We start from the raw sequence: 21,380 nt of genomic DNA on the forward strand, positions 1-21,380 counted from the left end.
TGTAGGTAGAGTATTTTTCGACAGCGGCTCTGTATAATTCAGATGGCGACAGTTAAGGTTAGAGTCACGTGTCGTTTTAAAAGATCTCACGTTGCTTTCCTTGGTACTTGAAAAACTAAGTGATGGCATCAGTGGGAAGTGAAACTTGTGAAACTGTGAGATTTGCTGTGGTGTGCGCTGCCTCGGGGTTCGGACTGTCTCAGTAGTTATGCTTTCCCAGATGTTGTAAGCGTAGCCAGACTGAGATTAGTTAACGCAGGGGCACAGGGACACCTTTAAAAATGTGTTTCTTTTTTTGGGCTTATAATATATTAAAAGTTATACTATATTTTAAATTTCTAATTACCTCTCATGTTAATTACCAAGCAATTATGGTCCATGCACCATATAATTCCAATACAATGGGCTTGAGGACAGTGGCAAAAGTAAAATTGTCAGTAAAGTAGTAAGCAACTGTCTGCTTCCACTGTGATGCTAACCCACCCAACCTAAAAGTGCGTGACACGTGCATGCTTAAGTTGACCAGGCAGTGTGACTTTGCCTCTGACCACTACTTGTATCAAACTCAACCCTTGGGATAATGAACATTTCATCCATTGTCAAACAGCAACGTTTCTCCTGTTCACAAAGATGCTGCAATTTTGAGTAAAGGTGGTCTATGATAGAGTTAGAAGTGATGGTTGACATTCTTTGTTGAAGAGTACGTACAGATGGCAATGGATGCTGCTGTTTCAAAGTAGGTTGTATTCAACAGATCCACGAGCAAATCAAAGTTCTTAATTAACTTAATTAATGGTTGACGATGTCCGAAGCATAAGACGAGGTTGTTTGTTTTGTATCTAATAGATTGTGCCTAAGATGACGTTATCGCTTCAACAATGTTGATGCAACTAGGTTGATACGTTTGTATGTTTGCTTTTGTATTACTTTATGCAGTTTGTGTTGTACCTTTCACTGCGCTTTATTACATGGTTCATGTTCTTTAGTGTTGACAAAGCAGATTGTTTTGGTTGTAGGGAGAACATTGTTGGCAGTAACAACACTTCTTGTAACACGAGGCAACCACTGAGGACTGGGTTGGTGATTGATGGACAAACACTAGAGTTTGCACTTGACGATGATCTCAAGGATGATTTCTTGGAGCTCGCTAAAGCCTGCCATTCTGTAGTTTGCTGTCGTTCTACTCCAATCCAAAAGGTACAAATTTGTGCTTGTTGTGTGGTGAGACTCGAGGCAACGGCATTTTTTGTTAGGCTGCTGTTGTAGAGTTGGTGAAAGAGAAGGAGCATGTGGTGTGTATGGCAGTGGGGGATGGTGCCAATGATGTGAGTATGATTCAGATGGCTCATGTAGGAGTTGGAATAGCAGGTACAGATGGTTAAAGCTTACGTGCTTATGTTTATTGTGCAGAGTACCACATTAAAGTATAAATCATGGTGTGTGTGTGTGTGTGTGTGTGTGTGTGTGTGTGTGTGTGTGTGTGTGTGTGTGTGTGTGTGTGTGTGCGTGCGTGCATGTGTGCATGTGTGTGGGTACATTGTATTGTTGCTTAACTTCTACAGGCAACGAAGGATTGCAAGCAGTTATGGCAAGTGATTTCAGCATTGCTCGTTTCAAGTTTCTCAGACGTCTACTGCTTGTGCATGGCCATTGGAGTTACGACAGACTGGCCAACATGGTTCTTTATTTTTTCTACAAGAATGCTGTGAGAATAGTTATTATTGCTATTTTGAGGTTTTCAAATGTATTGGATGATGCAAGGTGATTTGTGTGTATAGGTGTATGTATTCTTGTTGTTTTGGTATCAGATCTATTGTGGGTGGTCAAGTGTAGTTCCTGTTGAGCAGTTCTCTCTGGTCTTGTACAATCTCGTGTTCACATCTCTACCTCCGATGGTTGTTGGTGCAGTTGATCAAGATATTAGCGATGACATGCTGTTGCGATATCCAAGTTTGTATAGTCAAGGCAGAAAATCAAAGGTATCAAAGACAGACAGACAGACGGATGGATGGATGAACGGATGGACAGACAGACAGACAGACGGATGGATGGATGAACGGATGGACAGACAGACAGACGGACGGACGAAGGGACAGACAAACAGACAGATAGACAGACTGACAGATGGACAGACAGACTGACGGACAGATGGACAGACATACAGATAGACAGACAGACAGACAGATGGACAGATGGACAGAGACAGAAAACAGACAGATGGACTGATAGATAGACAGACAGACGGATGGATGGACGGACAGACGGCGGATGGACAGACAGACAGACAGACGGATGGATGGACAGACAAAGACAGACAGACAGACAGACGGATGGATGGATGGACAGACAGATAAAGACAGACAGACAGACAGACAGATGGATGGACGGACAGACAGACAGAATTGTTTAGCATGTAGATTATCAAATCAGTAACACACACACACACACACACACACACACACACACACACACACACACACACACACACACACACACACACACACACACACACACACACAGCTGTCAACTGTAGTGATTTGTGCATTTTTGTGTAGACCTATAGTAGGTTTCTGTTTGCCTTGAATATTCTCGATTCTCTCTGGCAGAGTCTAGTCATGTTTTTCGTTTCACTCCTTGTGAGTTTTTTTGTACTCATCACAACACACGAATACAACACATTTTCTCATTAGGCATACTATGGCAGCAACGTTGGCCGATTAGAGTTTGGAACGACTCAGAACACGGCCTGTGTCTTGACAGTCTTACTCCATCTTGCGGTCGAAATGCATTACTGGGTAAAGATTTGTTGTCGTGTTTGTATTAGTAATCACATGCATGTGTTGCTCTTCTGGGTATCTACAAGCATTCTGTTGTTTTATAGACGTGGGTGCATCACTTCACGATGTGGGGTAGTATGGTTGTATACTTTGCGTGGGCTCTGTTTTATAACGGACTTTTCCAGTATCCCGGGCCAGACAATGTGTACTGGGTCATGGAGCATACGATTGCGACCGGTAACTTTTGGTTCTGTGTCATCTTGACTCCTGCTATTGCTTTGACGCCAAGGTTGGTCTGTTATCAGTGTGTACAATGTGTAGTATAGTGTCAATGACAAGAGTTTTTGTGCCATTGTGTGAGGTAATTATGTGACCGTCTGAGCAACAGAAATCAAATGGGATAAGATACGTGAACAGGGCTGGCGGAGCACTCCAGAAGTTGAGCGGGCCAGGTCTTGTGCGGCCAAGCCCCGCCCACAATAAATGCAAAATATTTAATTTATTTAATTACTTGAATCAATTTATTTAGAAGTTCTCACCAAAAGTCAGTTGGCAAAAGTCCCATTTTTAAAAGTTGGGTAGGCCATGACCCACCTGGTTTACCCTGCTCCGCCGGCCCTGATGAAAAGATTGTATGCAGTAGGATGTCAGTTATACAAATGCGTCATGCCTCGGGTTCCCTCTATAAGTACGCGCTGTAAACCATTACGTGCAGTCAATTTTTGGTGTTCATGCAATTTGTTCAGTATACATATATGCAGTTTAGACAAGACCCAAGGACAACTGTTTGTGTGCCAGTAAAGTTAAGGTCAGTTATTCGAAATATTCAGAGTTGTGAACAGGGTCGTGTCCCAAAGTGTTCGGATGACTGACATTCGACTATGTATGGAGCCTTGTAGTTCCAACTGTACTTTGGAGTTTTAGTCAACACTTTAGAGTTGAGACAGTCCTGCTATACTAGCAGAAAATGTGTTATGCATTTGAGTGACACCCAGTCATGATACGACAAATGCATGTATACGCACGTCTGTCGCAGCCTATGGGGCTGCCGGGCCCCATCGAAAGAGTGTAGTTTGATAAGGCGTTGATTCGCAGTAACTTCCGTTTTGGGTATAGTCAATTAATTAAATAAGTAATATATTAGCAATTTGTTCTATCTCAATATTCGATTAAGATCATATAAACTGTTTTTCTAATAGCTTTAATTAACACGTAATTACAACATTTGGTTGTATTGATATTAATTTAAAGTAGGCGTGGTGCTATGGTAACGTATTTAGCTTTGGCTAAGCCCCACCCGATACTCAATTTGCTCAGGAAAGGTTTAGGTTTTCAATGTTGGATAACTGAGTCTATTATACATTGCAACTTTGGATGTCATTTGGATATGCATTGCCACAGATGCATTGCCTGTGGCAATGTTTATATTTGTGTACGTGTCGTTTAGGATTTTGGCTAACACAATAAAAAGACTTTTCTTTCCAACACTCGTTCAGCAGGCCGAGCAGGCAGTTGGTTACCTTTCGGGAGAGCCGGTGACGACGAGGCTTTCGACCAATCCTGATGGTATCGCTAGTGTTATTCCTCTGTCTGATGATCCCGCACATATACAACACGAAGACTCTAGAGTATAATTTGATTAATTAAATTATATAGATTTGATTTTATGATGTATCTGCCATGTGCGGTCTTTTGTACAAAAAGCTGCTTTATAATTAGAGAACTGCTTCTGTGTATTCTGTATAGTGTTGGCCAATACAAATGTTGTGCACATGTTCGTGTTTTGTGATGTGATTGTGGGGAGATGATCTTCAGAGTGAGCATGAAAGACACCTTGTCAAATACTGTGGGAATACACCTGTCTTTGTGACCGACTTTCCTGGAAGCCTCAAGCCATTCTATGCTCGAGATAATGGAGATTCAACAGTAAGATATCCTGTTCTCTAAATCAGTTAACTTGTTGTTTGTTAAGTACTAGAAATGTGTTGTATTAATGTTTTAGTATAACATAATCTTTGACAAATTGTAACATGCATTGATGGTACACGTAGACAGTTTGCCTGTTTTTACAGGCAGCAACTGTTGACTTACTTGTTCCTACTGTGGGAGAGGTAGCTAATGGCAGTTTACGTGAAGAACGATTCTCCATTCTGAAAGATCGAATGAAGAGGTAAACATAAGTAAGTAGCCTGTTGTGTTTAAGTTTTGATGACTTCTGTTTTCAGGAAAGGATTTGGTGATCAATACGATTGGTAGTATAATGCTCAGCTGCATTTGTTGTTGTCTTGACTGTTTACTGTTTATATTAGGTATCTCGACTTGGCTCGATTTGGAGCAATGTCACATGGTGGATTTGGACTAGGGTTTGATCGTTATGTACAATATATATTAGGACTAGAAAATATCAGAGATGTCATTCCATTTCCTAAATTTGTTGGTTCATGCAGATACTGATCATAGTTGTAGACAGTAGATCCAATGGTAATGGGAATGGCATTAGCATGAATTATTCGTACAAATGTGGGAGTGTGCATTGTACTTATCACATCTTTATTTTAAGTTAAACATTAAATTGGAATTAAATTTAAAATTTTAATGTTTAACAATTTTTTACTGTGTGCGCGTGCGCGCTTTAGCCGGTGGGTTCAAACATACGGGTCTTTCGCGTTATGTCAGAAGAGTTGCATGTCATTGGGGGAGGCGGCAAGAAGTGGTCAAACCTACGGCAGCATGGATGCGACATCAGATGATGCACATATGCATGTCGAGGAGGACATTGAGCGTCTAGTCCGACCAAATGTGACTCCAGTGAGCGAGCAGGAAACGAGTCAATATCCTTCCAATCGCATTCGTACGTCCAAGTACACAATATTGACGTTCTTGCCCAAGAATCTGTTCGAGCAGTTTCACCGTCTAGCCAACTTTTACTTCCTGGCTATTGTCGTTCTCAATTTCATTCCTCAACTCAACGTTTTCGGAAAGGAATTGGCCATGTTGCCACTGCTTTTTGTCTTGTCTGTGACTGCGGCAAAGGATATCTTTGAAGACCGACGTCGATATCTGTTGGATAAGGAAGTGAATCACAGACGCTGTTTGGTATACAGCAGGTCAGTCACAGTTGCAAAAAGATTGATAGACAGGTGGGCAGACAGACAGACAAGACAGGCGACGAATACTGTCACAACGTTGCAATAGTAGTGTTTTAGCTAAAAAGATTGACAGAATAGTTTGTAGTAGTGACTCTGTAGATGATAGCTACAAGCATCAGATGGCTGTTCGTTATAGTTTTTCTTTTACGACCACTATGGTCGTTTATCTGGAACTCTTAGTGTTATATGTAGCCTTTTCTGTATTAGCGTTGATGTTTTCAATAAATGTTATTTGACAGACAGACAGACAGACAGACAGACAGATTCTACTTGTTCATAATGCTAGGATTCTTTAATTAAATACAAACCAGTCCTTACAAACAACAAAGTCATCAACTAATGGACTTGACCTACAGATGGACAGACAGACAGACAGACAGTCAATTAACTGGCAGATGAACAGATAGACAGACAGATGGACATACAGACAGACATTGACAGACAGAACAACAGGAACAGAATCTGAGTGCCAGATACTGTTCTTTGTTTTTTTTATTCATGGAGGCTACTCTTTTGCGACAAATGCTGTGCATGATCTAAACACATGACAGTGTACTTTGTCTTGTCTCGTGTATGTGACACAGGGAGGTACAAATGGACAAAAAATCTTAGATTATTTTTTGTCATTAAATTAAGTTGGAGTAGTATGTAGATGCTTATCTAGAACTTGTATTAATTAACATGCTTGTTTGTGTACCTAATTTTATTAGACACCAAGCAACAATATGCGTTTCCATTTATTATAGCTCTTTGAAGCAGTTTGTTCAGAAAGCCTGGCAGGATGTTAAAGTGGGTGACATGGTGAAATTGGATCGAGATGCGATTGTACCTGCTGATCTACTGCTGTTATGGTCAAGTGAAAAGGACAACACATGCTACGTAGAGACGGCAAACTTGGATGGAGAGTCAAATCTCAAGCAGCGTCATTGCCCTAAAGGATTTAGAAATCAGGTCAGAAAATGTTGTCAAGTGTCAATAAGTCCACGATGCATGAGTGTTTTGTACGTAAAATAGGCAATTGAATGCAATGACACACTTAGTTGTATAGAACTAAAAAGTAAATCTCTCATATGAATTAGTTGTCAATTTGTTGAATGATACTGTGATATTTTCTACTGTTGGTTAAAGTATGAATATGTGTTAGGGTGACCAATTCGATCCAGGAGCAGTTGATCTGGAAATTTGCTGTGGAGAACCAGACAACAAGATATACCATTTCAACGGAAAGGGGTAAGCTGAATAGTTGAGCAATGTGTCGGAGGAAAGAATGTAGCAATAGGCACCACTTATCCCATTTATTATAATGATAATAGAGGACACGAAGAGGTAGATTGACAGGTCTGGTTACTAACTGAAACTGTTACATTTTCATTGGCACATAGAAAGTAGCATAGTGATCGAGTAGCAATCAGTGATGAGGTATGCTATAATTTTTGAAAATTTTTATGATTGATTTTTGTATTGTTTCATCAGACTGATGGAGACGAGTTATGTTTGTCTTTTTTTAGCATTTTGACTAATGGCTCAACAGTGGCTTTAGACTCAAGCAACTTGCTGCTTCGGAGTTGTGTGTTGAGGAACACTAAATCTGTTGTTGGTTTGGTGTTATATGCAGGTAAGACGAAAGATTAGTTATAGATTATTGATACACTCACAGAGTATTGATCAAGTCACATGTGCATCGTTGTTAGAGGTAGACAAAAGTGTAGTTGTCTAGTAGAACACAGTGCGCAGGTTGAATGTACATGTATGATAGGTTGGCTACTGTTTAGGTCATGATACTAAAGCCATGAGAAACAACAGTGGAACACCATACAAGAGAAGCAAACTAGAAAGAATGATGAACACCGACATTTTGTGGTGTATTGTGATTCTTTTGGTTCTTTGCTTAACAGGAGCTATTGGTAAGGCAGCGAATGTCACTGTCAGTGTGTGAATGCTGAGATGTTGTCTAAAATATTAAATGACTTTGGTACAGTACAGTAGTGTATTGAACAATGGAATGTTGCTGACAGGTGATACTATATGGTTGACTACTCATGATTACAAGAATGTGATATATCTGGGATGGACAGATGCTGATCGTTCGGCCGTTTATGATGGATTTTTGAGATTTTGGTCTTTTATCATAGTCTTACAGGTGAGAGTATATGACAGGTTTTTGTAGATTTCGCTGTGCAATAGATCTAAGGTTTAAGAACAAGTGACTGAATTGACAGATAAACAGGAAACATTGTACTGCTGGTGACGTTTGACTACAGAAAAGAGTAAAATGCATAGTAATGAAATGTTTTAGTTGTAACACACACACACACACACACACACACACACACACACACACACGCACACGCACACACACACACACACACACACACACACACACACACACACACACACGTGCACAAATGCTTACATACTTGCACATGCACCACTTGCCTATCTATCTGTCTGACTTACTAAGGGCACGAGCTTCATGTTTGCATGCCATTGTGTTTAATTATGTTATCATGTTTTGAATCGTTGTAAATCTTATACATTTGTGCTTGTTTCTTCTCCAATTTTTGTTTTTACAGATTATTATTCCTATTTCACTTTATGTGTCAGTTGAGATTGTAAAGCTTGCTCAAGTCTTTTTCATGCAACTGGATGTCAAAATGTACCACCAAGAGTCAGACACTCCTCTTTGCTGTCGAGCATTAAACATTAGTGAGGATTTGGGCCAGACTGAGTATCTATTCAGCGACAAGACTGGGACCCTGACAGAGAACAAGATGGTATTTAGAAAATGCTCAATAGTGGGAGCAGTGTATGGACATTCAGGATCTATTAGTGGTAAGATGTTATAAGTTATGGTTATACCAAGATTTATTTACTAAATAGGGAGGTCCTTAGCATGTTCACTTTGCCTACTGATTATGGATTATCTTCTTTCTAAAGTGGGAGATGTTGTAGTTGCTCTCAATGAATTTGATGCCAGACTCAATAGGTAGATGGTTTATGTCTCATGTTGAGCATTGGACTATTTTCTAGTATGTGGATCATAAGAATAGGAGAGTAGCATGTTTTAGTATGAAATTGAATAGTTGGACTGATGTCTCAGCTTTGTGTTGGGCTGCATACTTTTAAGTGCACTGAGATGATATGCTTGGATTGTTTAGTTTCTCCCGAGAAATTTAAGTGGTGGCTAATGATGGTGTATCAGGTAGATACTGAGAAAGTGTAATGGAGCATGAAGAACCCTGATTTAAGTAGATCACAGTAAGAGTGTGTAGAACTGTTGTCAGTCAAGACCAAGTTGTACAAGCTCATTCGTTATACATTGGTCAATTGTTGTATGAAAAAAATACGCAGTTGGCAGTTGTTGGGGTAAATTGTGCTATGCCCTACCCAATTTTTGGTGCATGCATTTTCTTTGCTGTTGTAGATGGTGATGAGCAAAGTGAAGACGTTCAGGAAAAAGAAACGCCTATTACCAGCAAGAGTGAAAGTGAAAAAATACTAATTGATAATCTATTGCAAGAGCAGTTGTGTGAGTCACAGGATGCAACGGATAGCCCATTGATTTTATCTGAAGAACAGGAATTTATGGTCATATTGGCTACTTGTAATACTGTAGCAGTAGCACACACATCCAGCGAAAATCAGGTCAGCAATGTAGACTGTGACTTTACAGACTCGGGAAATACCGAAGGCGAAGAAATTGTATATGAAGCTGAGAATCCAGACGAAGCCGCTCTCGTCAATGCTGCAAAAGCTTATGGAGTGACTCTACAGTCTCGCACTCTCGATTCTCTCACTGTTGATCTCTTAGGCTTTGGTTGTAGGAAGTATCAGCTTCTTCACGTACTTTCATTTACTTCTGAACGGAAACGGATGTCAGTTATTTTGCAAAATTCATTGACACAAGAGATTGTTCTCTACTGTAAAGGTGCCGACTCTGTCATCTACAATCTATTGAAACGGGAAGCTTTTTATCCTCCAAGCATTGACAGAAGCAGTGCAAGAATGCCACGACAAAAGTCTACAGAGGCATTGGCAGAAGTTACGCAGAGACATCTTGATGGATTTGCAAGACTTGGGCTTAGAACTCTTTGCATTGCAAAACGGGTAGGTGATATTTATTTGTCAGTAAGAGATATAGGATGTAATTGTGTTGTACACTAGGTGATTAAGCAACAAGAGTATAGTGTGTGGCTAAAGCAACGAGAAGCAGCAGAACAAGCCTTGTCCAACAGGTATGCTTGGATGTGCTTGAGTATTATCATGTAATGTATTTAGTTGTTTTGATTGAATATTAATGAGCATTGCATTATGTCTGGTACGTGCTATCAACAAACAAAGCAAGCAAAGTAGTTCATCATTTGGTTTATATAGTATGCCTATTGAGCGTAGAGTCGTACAGAATGATCTGTGTTTTTTTTCTGTGCTAATTTGTGCTTACCTGTGTTGTAGAGAAGTGCTTCTTGACAAATCAGCATCTGCAATAGAGCACAGTTTAGAACTTATTGGAGCTACGGGTATTGAAGATCGTCTTCAAGACGGTGTTCCAGAGACCATAAGTGCGCTGAGAGATGCTGGTCTTGTCGTGTGGGTGTTGACAGGTGACAAGCAGGTAAATCGTATGTCAAGGGTGTGTTTAAATCTACCAAGTTATTATCACTCTTTCTGTCTCTCTCTGTCTCTCTCTCTCTCTCTCTCTTTCTCTCTCTCTCATCGTTTGACTGTGTTGTAGGAAACTGCCATCAGTGTAGCGTTTGCTAGTCAGCTGTTTGACACGGGGATGGAGATCATTAGACTAAATGCAACAACTAAGGTAGCACTTGACAGTACTATGTGTACACAACTGGTTACGCGAACATTGAGATGAGGCGTGTACATGCAAGTGTTGATCTCGTATTGCTTTAGTCTTGTCAAACCAAATTTCTTTCCTTGTTTAATAAAATAGCTACATGAGACTACTATTGTGTGTCAGTAAAATCGGTTGTTAGATCATTGTGTTAATTAAAGTTGAATGAAGTGTTCATGCTGGCTTTAGTTTCTGAAATTGAACTTGTGATTTAAGTCTAATTTGTGACTGTGTAACCATGCAGTATGTGTTATCAGTGATTGCCAGTTATTTTGTTTGTTGAATAAGTAGTAATTTGTGGCAGGATGATTGTCAGGAGCTCTTGAAGATAAGGAGAAAGGAGTTAAAGTCTCATCTTTTTCATATGTCAGATGTTACCATGCCAAATGGTGTTGGGTATGTACTGTGTAGTCTTGCTGTGTGTGTGTGTGTGTGTGTGTGTGTGTGTGTGTGTGTGTGTGTGTGTGTGTGTGTGTGTGTGTGTGTGTGTGTGTGTGTGTGTGTGTGTGTGTGTGTGTGTGTGTGTGTGTGTGTGTGTGTGTGTGTGTGTGTGTGTGTGTGTGTGTGTGTGTGTGTGTGTGTGTGTGTGTGTGTGTGTGTGTGTGTGTGTGTGTGTGTGTGTGTGTGTGTGTGTGTGTGTGTGTGTGTGTGTGTGTGTGTGTGTGTGTGTGTGTGTGTGTGTGTGTGTGTGTGTGTGTGTGTGTGTGTGTGTGTGTGTGTGTGTGTGTGTGTGTGTGTGTGTGTGTGTGTGTGTGTGTGTGTGTGTGTGTGTGTGTGTGTGTGTGTGTGTGTGTGTGTGTGTGTGTGTGTGTGTGTGTGTGTGTGTGTGTGTGTGTGTGTGTGTGTGTGTGTGTGTGTGTGTGTGTGTGTGTGTGTGTGTGTGTGTGTGTGTGTGTGTGTGTGTGTGTGTGTGTGTGTGTGTGTGTGTGTGTGTGTGTGTGTGTGTGTGTGTGTGTGTGTGTGTGTGTGTGTGTGTGTGTGTGTGTGTGTGTGTGTGTGTGTGTGTGTGTGTGTGTGTGTGTGTGTGTGTGTGTGTGTGTGTGTGTGTGTGTGTGTGTGTGTGTGTGTGTGTGTGTGTGTGTGTGTGTGTGTGTGTGTGTGTGTGTGTGTGTGTGTGTGTGTGTGTGTGTGTGTGTGTGTGTGTGTGTGTGTGTGTGTGTGTGTGTGTGTGTGTGTGTGTGTGTGTGTGTGTGTGTGTGTGTGTGTGTGTGTGTGTGTGTGTGTGTGTGTGTGTGTGTGTGTGTGTGTGTGTGTGTGTGTGTGTGTGTGTGTGTGTGTGTGTGTGTGTGTGTGTGTGTGTGTGTGTGTGTGTGTGTGTGTGTGTGTGTGTGTGTGTGTGTGTGTGTGTGTACTGAGGTGTGAAAGTGGCTTGTTGCTGTATGTGAATTCTTCATACATTTTTGAGATTTCTGTGCATGTATGTGTTTGTGTAGCTGTGTTATCAAATTGTGGTCAGTTGGCCACCAAACGACAGTCGCTTTGTATGATTTTAAATTGAATTTACAAGTAGAGCACTTAGACACAAATGGTGTCTACATTTGTAATACTCAGAAGAGTAGAACCTCGATAATCCGAGTAGCCCCGTGGCAAGGAAACACGTAGCCTCGGAATTCCAGACCAAACTTTGGTCACCCAGTCCATTTGCACATTTACGTATGTCTCCAGATGTCTAAACGACACAACAGCAACGACTACATACTTTTACATGCTGTGACAGTCAGGATTTTTAAAAAATAGTCAGATACACACATTTGCTGAAAACTTTAATGCGACAGCATCTCGGATCTGGCTGCTTTTTATGATCTGGGTATGCAAGGGAGGGCGCTAAAGGTAATTCGGATTAGTGATGTTGTACTGTAGTTTCTTCAGATGGCAGCTGATGTTACTAGTATTGATTGGCATCCCAGTATTACAATGTGGTACTGGTTGTTTGTTTTGTATCTAATGGATTGTGCCTAAGATGATATTATCCCTTCAACAATGTTGATGCAACTAGGTTGATACATTTGTATGTTTGCTTTTGTATTACTTTATGCAGTCTGTGTTGTACCTTTCACTGCACTTTATTACATGGTTCATGTTCTTTAGTGTTGACAAAGCAGATTGTTTTGGTTGTAGGGAGAACATTGTTGGCAGTAACAACACTTCTTGTAACACGAGGCAACCACTGAGGACTGGGTTGGTGATTGATGGACAAACACTAGAGTTCGCACTTGACGATGATCTCAAGGATGATTTCTTGGAGCTCGCTAAAGCCTGCCATTCTGTAGTTTGCTGTCGTTCTACTCCAATCCAAAAGGTACAAGTTTGTGCTTGTTGTGTGGTGAGACTCGAGGCAACGGCATTTTTTGTTAGGCTGCTGTTGTAGAGTTGGTGAAAGAGAAGGAGCATGTGGTGTGTATGGCAGTGGGGGATGGTGCCAATGATGTGAGTATGATTCAGATGGCTCATGTAGGAGTTGGAATAGCAGGTACAGATGGACTGATTAATTAAAGCTTACGTGCTTATGTTTATTGTGCAGAGTACCACATTAAAGTATAAATTATGGTGCACACTCGCACATGTGTGTGTGTGTGTGTGTGTGTGTGTGTGTGTGTGTGTGTGTGTGTGTGTGTGTGTGTGTGTGTGTGTGTGTGTGTGTGTGTGTGTGTGTGTGTGTGTGTGTGTGTGTGTGTGTGTGGGTACATTGTATTGTTGCTTAACTTCTACAGGCAACGAAGGAATGCAAGCAGTTATGGCAAGTGATTTCAGCATTGCTCGTTTCAAGTTTCTCAGACGTCTACTGCTTGTGCATGGCCATTGGAGTTACGACAGACTGGCCAACATGATTCTTTATTTTTTCTACAAGAATGCTGTGAGAATAGTTATTATTGCTATTTTGAGGTTTTCAAATGTATTGGATGATGCAAGGTGATTTGTGTGTATAGGTATATGTATTCTTGTTGTTTTGGTATCAGATCTATTGTGGGTGGTCAAGTGTAGTTCCTGTTGAGCAGTTCTATCTGTACTTGTACAATCTTGTGTTTACATCTCTACCTCCGATGGTTGTTGGTGCAGTTGATCAAGATATTAGCGATGACATGCTGTTGCGATATCCAAGTTTGTATAGTCAAGGCAGAAAATCAAAGGTATCACAGACAGACAGATGGATGGATGGATGGACAGACAGACAGACAGACAGAAAGACAAAGACAGACAGATGGATGGATGAACGGATGGACAGACAGACAGACAGACGGACAAAGGGACAGACAGACAGACAAACAGACAGATGGACAGACAGACTGACAGACAGATGGCCAGACAGACAGACAGACGGATGGATAGATGGATGGACAGACAGATAGACAGACGGATGGACAGACAGACAGACGGTATAGACAGAGACAGAAAACAGATAGACGGACAGACGGATGGATGGATGGACGGACAGACAGACAGACAGACGGGCGGATGGACAGACAGACAGACAGACGGATGGATGGACAGACAAAGACAGACAGACAAACAGATAAGACAGACGGATGGACGGACAGACAGACAGAATTGTTTAGCATGTAGATTATCAAATCAGTAACACACACACACACACACACACACACACACACACACACACACACACACACACACACACACACACACACACACACACACACACACACACACACACACAGTTGTCAACTGTAGTGATTTGTGCATTTTTGTGTAGTCCTATAGTAGGGTTCTGTTTGCCTTGAATATTCTCGATGCTCTCTGGCAGAGTCTAGTCATGTTTTTCGTTTCACTCCTTGTGAGTTTTTTTTGTATTCATCACAACACACGAATACAACACATTTTCTCATTAGGCATACTATGGCAGCAACGTTGGCCGATTAGAGTTTGGAACGACTCAGAACACGGCCTGTGTCTTGACAGTCTTACTCCATCTTGCGGTCGAAATGCATTACTGGGTAAAGATTTGTTGTCGTGTTTGTATTAGTAATCACATGCATGTGTTGCTCTTCTGGGTATCTACAAGCATTCTGTTGTTTTATAGACGTGGGTGCATCACTTCACGATGTGGGGTAGTATGGTTGTATACTTTGCGTGGGCTCTGTTTTACGACGGACTTTTCCAGTATCCCGGTCCGGATAATGCGTACTGGGTCATGGAGCATACGATTGCGACCGGTAACTTTTGGTTCTGTGTCATCTTGACTCCTGCTATTGCTTTGACGCCAAGGTTGGTCTGTTATCAGTGTGTACAATGTGTAGTATAGTGTCAATGACAAGAGTTTTTGTGCCATTGTGTGAGGTAATTATGTGACCGTCTGAGCAACAGAAATCAAATGGGATAAGATACGTGAACAGGGCTGGCGGAGCACTCCAGATGTTGAGCGGGCCAGGTCTTGTGCGGCCAAGTCCCCCCCACAATAAATGCAAAAATGTTTAATTTATTTAATTACTTGAATCAATATATTTAGAAGTTCTCACCAAAAGTCAGTTGGCAAAAGTCCCATTTTCAAAGTTGGGTAGGCCATGACCCACCTGGTTTACCCTGCTCCGCCGGCCCTGATGAAAGGATTGTATGCAGTAGGATGTCAGTTATTCGAACGTGTCATGCCTTGGGTTCCCTCTATAAGTACGAGCTGTAAACCATTATGTGCAGTCAAGTTTCGGTGTTCATGCAATTTTGTTCAGTATACATGCATGCAGTTTAAACGAGACCCAAGGACAACTGTTTGTGTGCCAGTAAAGTTAAGGTCAGTTATCCGAAATATTCAGAGTTGTGAACAGGGTTGAGTCCCAAAGTGTTCGGATGACTGACATTCGACTATGTATGGAGCCTTGTAGTTCCAACTGTACTTTGGAGTTTTAGTCAACACTTTAGAGTTGAGACAGTCCTGCTATACTAGCAGAAAATGTGTTATGCATTTGAGTGACACCAGTCATGATACAACAAATGCATGTATACACACGCCTGTTGCAGCTCCATAGGCTGCTGGGCCCCTCCGAAAGAGTGTAGTTTGATAAGGCGTTGATTTGCAGTAACTTCCGTTTCGGGTATAGCCAATTAATTAAATAAGTAATATACTAGCAAGTACTTGTTCTATCTCAATATTTGATTAAGATTATATAAACTGCTTTTCTAATAGCTTAATTAACACATAATTACAACAGTCTGTTGTATTGATATTAATTCAAAGTAGGCGTGGTGCTATGGTAACGTATTTAGCTTTGGCTAAGCCCCACCTGATACTCCATTTTGCTCAGGAAAGGTTTAGGTTTTCAATGTTGGATAACTGAGTTTATTATACATTGCAACATTGGATGTCATTTGGATATGCATTGCCACAGATGCATTGTCTCTGGTAATGTTTTTATTTGTGTACATGTTGTTTAGGATTTTGGCTAACACAATAAAAAGACTTTTCTTTCCAACACTTGTTCAGCAGGCCGAGCAGGCAGTTGGTTACCTTTCGGGAGAGCTGGTGACGACGAGTCTTTCGACCAATCCTGATGGTATCGCTAGTGTTATTCCTCTGTCTGAGGATCCCGCACATATACAACACGAAGAATCTAGAGTATCAATAATTTGATTAATTAAAGTATATAGATTTGATTTTATGATGTATCTGCCATGTGTGGTCTTTTGTACAAAAAGCTGCTTTATGATTAGAGAACTGCTTCTGTGTATTCTGTATAGTGTTGGCCAATACAAATGTTGTGCACATGTTCGTGTTTTGTGATGTGATTGTAGACGGTCTACTCTTTACGTTTTAGTGTACTCGAGTGACAGACGTGCGTTCAGTCTTTACCTCATGTTAAAGCTGAGTTCTCGAGACACTCACCTCCTATTCTTCGTTGCGGTGTCTGGCGTGTCCGTTGTCTGGCTCCCGAGGCATATGGTAAATTACCCGTATAAAGATACTAAATTGCGCTTGTTTTCTTGAATTTGGCTTTGTTGGGCTAATTATTCGCCTCCAAAAAATGCGCAACAGACTTTGCTAAGTACGCCCTATATTTTGGAGAATGTAAGGAGCAGAACAATTTTGTCTGTGAATTGCGTCGTCACGACTTTTACAGAATGTACCAGAGTATATCCCGGATAAGCGTGACCACTACGATTGGTCAAACTTCAGCGGCAACAAGCGGTACACCAGAGCCACACTCTAGCCTCGTACCCAGGCCCTCTTGCGCGCCTCGAACTTCCAGACCAGAGCGTGCGGCTACTGTACTCGCTTGCCGCTCGGCAGTGGTTGCCGTTGCCAACTCACGTATTGTGAACCAGGCCTAACTTTGATATTCTGACTGAGCAACAGATCTTGGCAGGCAAAATTAAACTCGGTGTCTCTCAATGTTTTTGTCAGAGATATATTGTCCTTTCTCATTTTTTTTATAATGTAAGTGTACCTACATGAAGAAAACACGACCATCTACTGTAGATATGGGTCTAGGACTATAGCAACGGTTGCTAGGTCGCCATGTTGAGTGGCAAAAACACGCATGCAAGATCCGGTTTTGTTGGTTTTGTTCTGTTTCTTTTGGTGCCTAGCACGCGCGCAGTAACACCCAGTTGCTGATGTAAGAGCGTGTTCATACCGACATCTGGACTACAGTAGCTACGCCAACAAACAGTAGTCAGGGATGCCGGTCCAATTTTTGCCCGGTGCCAAAAATGTGGCCCCAATAGCGTTTTCGGTGCCACTGTTAATATCAATATTAAAGACAATTCAAATTAATATCAATGGCAATGTAATCAGTTTTCTATTTCAACAATAAGCATCACTAAAGGACATTATTATTCAGCACCTTATCAAAAGGAAATGTGTCCATTCCTCTACTGTCTGAAGCTATCGCCATAATCGCGTTTATCGTACGTTGACCAAGCCTATTGCGAGAACAATTCTTTGTTATATTCATCAAGCTAAATCCACGTTCAGCTTCAACGCTATCCGGCGCTAAGGAATACAGGAGAAGGGCCAACTTGCCTATTTCACAGTAGTTCTCGCACAAAACTATGGTTTAATAACTTACAAAATTCAAAGTACTGTATAATTAGAAATATTAATTATTAGCAGTTGCTTTGCTCCTGGGGCCACATTTTTGTTGGCTGGGGCCACATGTGGCCCCATCTCCATAGCAACGACATCCCTGGTAGTAGCGCAAACGCGTTCACACCGCTAATTATTTGTCACGTGGGCAGGTGAATGTCCCGTCATATCCGGCCACAATTGCAAGAGACTCGAGTATGTGTTAATCGTTTTCGGCTTGCTGTCTTCGTTGCTCTCCAACCCAAAGTATGTACTGCTAGCCTAGCGATGTCACGTTTGCTTTGGAAGCTAGGAAAGCGTGACTGACAACTTGCCACTTAAAATGGCGGCGGCAGCAGATCACATGGCCTAGTGACGTCATGTGCACAACCTCTATTGATTTCTACAAACGACTATGAATGAATAAAGACACAAAAATAGCAATCTCAGTCATGCAATCAATAGTCTATTAGAGTGATCAGCGGTCAGGTCAGCATTCTTATATTATAACCAACCAATCCATGTCTTTCAAGGAATGCACGCACACACACACACACACACACACACACACACACACACACACACACACACACACACACACAGACGTTGACCCAAACAATTACGATTTGATCTGGCTTAAACTCTGTTCTCTCAATAGATCGTGCTGCTTGACTGACGCATTGAGTGCCTGTGTCTTTGCGATATCCACCTCTGTATATTCAATAGTAGTCGATTTCTTTGCTTGCAAAGGGAAACGTTGTCGGCCCTTCGGAGAGCCAACAACCGGTTGGACGGGGATATAATTTAGCTGTGCCTCAGCACCGGGAGACAGTGTAGCCGGTAATGTGGACGACGAGGCGGAATGTCGGCTCGAAGTTCGGGAACCACGTTTGTTACCAACGTTGACGTACGACATCGCACCAGGCACTTGATCCACGTGTCTGTATACTCTTACCATGTCGGTGTTTTCGTACGCCAACGACGGCAATGCTTCTCGCATTGATGGACGTGTCCCTTGACTTCCAGGATCAACATCCATGACGACATTCTGATATGACGAAGCTCCAGGCGACGGCATATTTGTGTATGTCGCATCCACCCTCACTGGCGACGACACGGCAGACAAAGGCACAGGAGTACGCGAATCGACATCTTTCTTTCCCGCAAAAGCAGGCACATTCACGTAGAAATCTCGAACCGTGCTGGATCTGTCCGCCGACGTCCTGCTGTGAAGACTCTCCGGCCGAGGAAGCGGCTTATGCTGTGCCACACAGTCTAAAAGTTCCTTGATCTGATTGCCGTATTTTGTTTCAACACAGTATACTCCTTCTCCCCCCATTGCTTGGCTCCCGGCCTCAAACGAAAAACTCATCTCAGAGCCTCCGTACTTACGAAGATGGGATAACTGCCAGATACCTTGGCACACGGGCGGATTCCCAGCCGTGATCGAAACAAAGTTGACGCAGAATCGCAACTGGGCCATTCCTTGTTTGAGGAGCTTGTGCTTTTGAGCAACGTTGACTTGGAAAACCCATTCTAGGATGATAAACTTGTATGAGATACACGTTAATGAAAAAGTCATTGGGACACTCACAGACAATCAGAGCTCAAACATTGTCAAACTGTATGTGTAGTAGCAAGACCAACTCGTAAACCATTCTTGCGCCACAATACTCGGTGTCAGTTCATAGCACAAACGGTCACACAACGGGACATTTATTCTATCTTATAAAGTCCATTGAAAAGCTTAGAGTGCTGTGTGTGTGTGTGTGTGTGTGTGTGTGTGTGTGTGTGTGTGTGTGTGTGTGTGTGATGCGATAGCTCAGTTGGTTAGAGAGTCATCTTATGGAGTGGTTACATCCAGGACCTTGCAGGGTTGCAGGTTCAAGCCACAGTGATGGCGAGCTATGACATAATTTCCTTGGGCAAGAAACTCACACACAATTGCCTCTCTCGACTCAGGAGTATAAATGAGTACCTGGTCATTGACTGGGGTGGCAAAGGCCTCCCACTGCAACAAAGCCATCAGACACTGGGGTCCGGGTGGGACTTCGGGTGCCCACACAATAGTTGGTGTAGCAGTCGGTGCTCCTGTGAGCACCTGGCCAGGCTCCAGGAGATTGCACGGCTCATAGCTCCTGCTTAATGCACAAGAACCCAGCCATCTGGCTGGGGGCTTTAACGTTTAACGTTTAACAGCAGCTCTTTATCCATTTGCCATGTGTGTGTGTGTGTGGTGTGTGTGTGTGTGTGTGTGTGTGTGTGTGTGTGTGTGTGTGGCAAAGGCCTCCACCTGCGACAAAGTCCATCAGCCACTGGGGTCCGTGTGGGACTGCGGGTGCCCACACCACAGTTGGCGTCGCAGTCGGTTCAGGCTCCAGGAGATTGCTAGCACAACCCATAGCTCCTGCTTAGTACACAGGAACTTAGTGCAGTGCGCAGGCGTGTGTGTGTGTGTGTTGTGTGTGTGTGTGTTGTGTGTGGTGAGTGTGTGAGTGTGTGTGTGTGTGTGTGTGTGTGTGTGTGTGTGTGGTGTGTGTGTACAGTGTGTGTACAGTCCTCCCTACTGCTTGGCTTCAATACACTCAACCTACGGGCACATACAATTGTCTAACTTCAGCATTCCTACTCTAACAGCCAGTTTTTATTCCTAATAGTCACAGTTTCCTGACTCCACAACAACTTATGCCAAGCTGTCAATTCAGACTTTAGTCTACACTATTCTCCCGTCCAATATTGCCCACCAATGACAGCAAAATCGATTAGGAACGCTAAGCCCGTGAAGCAGACAACCCTAATAGCATAGTCTCCTCGCTTCAACTTTCACCTGTCTGTCTCAACATCCGCTCATTCTCTAATTTAAGTAGAGCAATCTACACTGCGTCTTCCAGTCGGATATTTTCGTGCGGCACAAACAGCAGAATCGAATAAGAAAACTTAAACTCGCTTAGACACTCATCGCAATGCATTCTCGCATCTTTGCTATTACCGAGCCCAAGGTGGTCTCTCAGCACGTCAGCCCACTGACGCATCTCGACTTCATTGCGGAAAGCCAGGCAATGTGTCTCGTTGCTCGTCACAATGGCCACGACGTGTCGCTCCGAATCGACTTTCAGACCGGCCTCGAGCCCACAGAATTCGTCCAGTTGAACGACGGCCTTCTCCTTACCCTCGTGAGCAATAGAGTTCATCTGGTCCTTGTAGAGAACCATCCGCAGGCGATCTACAATAGAAAGACATCCGCATACGCTCAGTAAGACCCAGAGTAGTAAACAGAACAAACCAAACATGCGAGTTAGGTCTATCAAAAGTGAAATAAGAGCATGCGAGGCTTGTAAACGAAGAGAATGAAGCGAGACGAACGGCTAGACCGACCTGTGACTGGAGACACCTTTCGCAGCACGGCATAACGGCTTTTCCACTTAGCAAACGAGAAAACACGCTTAGACGTTGCGACTCTCCAATTTTCGTTCGCATGCTTACTTTCTTCGGTTTCTGACGATGCTTGATGAAGCCTTCTTTCAGAACCGTCTCAGTCATGGTGTCTGCGAAATGATGTCATCAGTGACACGCCCATTGTTGATGATGTCACCATG

General features: G+C 42.5%; 4 protein-coding genes across 4 annotated transcripts in view; 3 read left to right on the plus strand and 1 right to left on the minus strand.

The window, feature by feature from the left end:
• Nucleotides 1-4,657, plus strand: part of LOC134189826 (phospholipid-transporting ATPase VD-like) — a 12,031-nt gene extending 7,374 nt beyond the window's left edge. Inside the window, exons 13-20 of the mRNA XM_062658221.1 lie at nucleotides 1,017-1,197; nucleotides 1,254-1,368; nucleotides 1,563-1,705; nucleotides 1,779-1,979; nucleotides 2,556-2,636; nucleotides 2,691-2,795; nucleotides 2,882-3,066; nucleotides 4,225-4,657. Of these exons, the coding sequence (XP_062514205.1) occupies nucleotides 1,017-1,197; nucleotides 1,254-1,368; nucleotides 1,563-1,705; nucleotides 1,779-1,979; nucleotides 2,556-2,636; nucleotides 2,691-2,795; nucleotides 2,882-3,066; nucleotides 4,225-4,411 (1,198 nt within the window). The 3' untranslated portion in view covers nucleotides 4,412-4,657. The remainder of the gene's footprint in view (nucleotides 1-1,016; nucleotides 1,198-1,253; nucleotides 1,369-1,562; nucleotides 1,706-1,778; nucleotides 1,980-2,555; nucleotides 2,637-2,690; nucleotides 2,796-2,881; nucleotides 3,067-4,224) is intronic.
• LOC134190385 (probable asparagine--tRNA ligase, mitochondrial) lies at nucleotides 4,572-5,344 on the plus strand (the record flags this gene model as incomplete). Its single annotated transcript, XM_062658838.1, has 4 exons — nucleotides 4,572-4,703; nucleotides 4,850-4,947; nucleotides 5,003-5,029; nucleotides 5,087-5,344. Coding segments are annotated over 4 exons (402 nt in total), but the record flags the coding sequence as incomplete, so codon positions are not given.
• Nucleotides 5,345-5,450: 106 nt separating this feature from the next.
• Nucleotides 5,451-16,500, plus strand: LOC134189648 (phospholipid-transporting ATPase VD-like). Its single transcript, XM_062657994.1, has 20 exons — nucleotides 5,451-5,884; nucleotides 6,673-6,877; nucleotides 7,071-7,156; nucleotides 7,435-7,541; nucleotides 7,699-7,830; nucleotides 7,942-8,066; nucleotides 8,500-8,758; nucleotides 9,351-10,033; nucleotides 10,091-10,161; nucleotides 10,379-10,538; nucleotides 10,659-10,739; nucleotides 11,077-11,168; nucleotides 12,891-13,071; nucleotides 13,128-13,242; nucleotides 13,484-13,626; nucleotides 13,700-13,900; nucleotides 14,482-14,562; nucleotides 14,618-14,722; nucleotides 14,809-14,993; nucleotides 16,155-16,500. Exons 1-20 carry the CDS (start codon nucleotides 5,463-5,465, stop codon nucleotides 16,348-16,350), a joined length of 3,630 nt encoding a protein of 1,209 aa, XP_062513978.1. The 5' UTR covers nucleotides 5,451-5,462; the 3' UTR covers nucleotides 16,351-16,500.
• Nucleotides 16,501-18,162: 1,662 nt separating this feature from the next.
• On the minus strand, nucleotides 18,163-21,353 carry LOC134190110 (protein Dok-7-like). The gene is made up of 4 exons (XM_062658536.1): nucleotides 21,268-21,353; nucleotides 21,160-21,205; nucleotides 20,774-21,007; nucleotides 18,163-19,320 (listed from the first exon to the last, which is right to left on the minus strand). Exons 1-4 carry the CDS (start codon nucleotides 21,322-21,324, stop codon nucleotides 18,404-18,406), a joined length of 1,254 nt encoding a protein of 417 aa, XP_062514520.1. The 5' UTR covers nucleotides 21,325-21,353; the 3' UTR covers nucleotides 18,163-18,403.
• Between the last annotated feature and the right edge of the window lie 27 nt (nucleotides 21,354-21,380).

Source organism: Corticium candelabrum, chromosome 14 (assembly GCF_963422355.1).
Source record: "Corticium candelabrum chromosome 14, ooCorCand1.1, whole genome shotgun sequence".
In the NCBI taxonomy this organism is placed as follows: Eukaryota; Metazoa; Porifera; class Homoscleromorpha; order Homosclerophorida; family Plakinidae; genus Corticium; species Corticium candelabrum.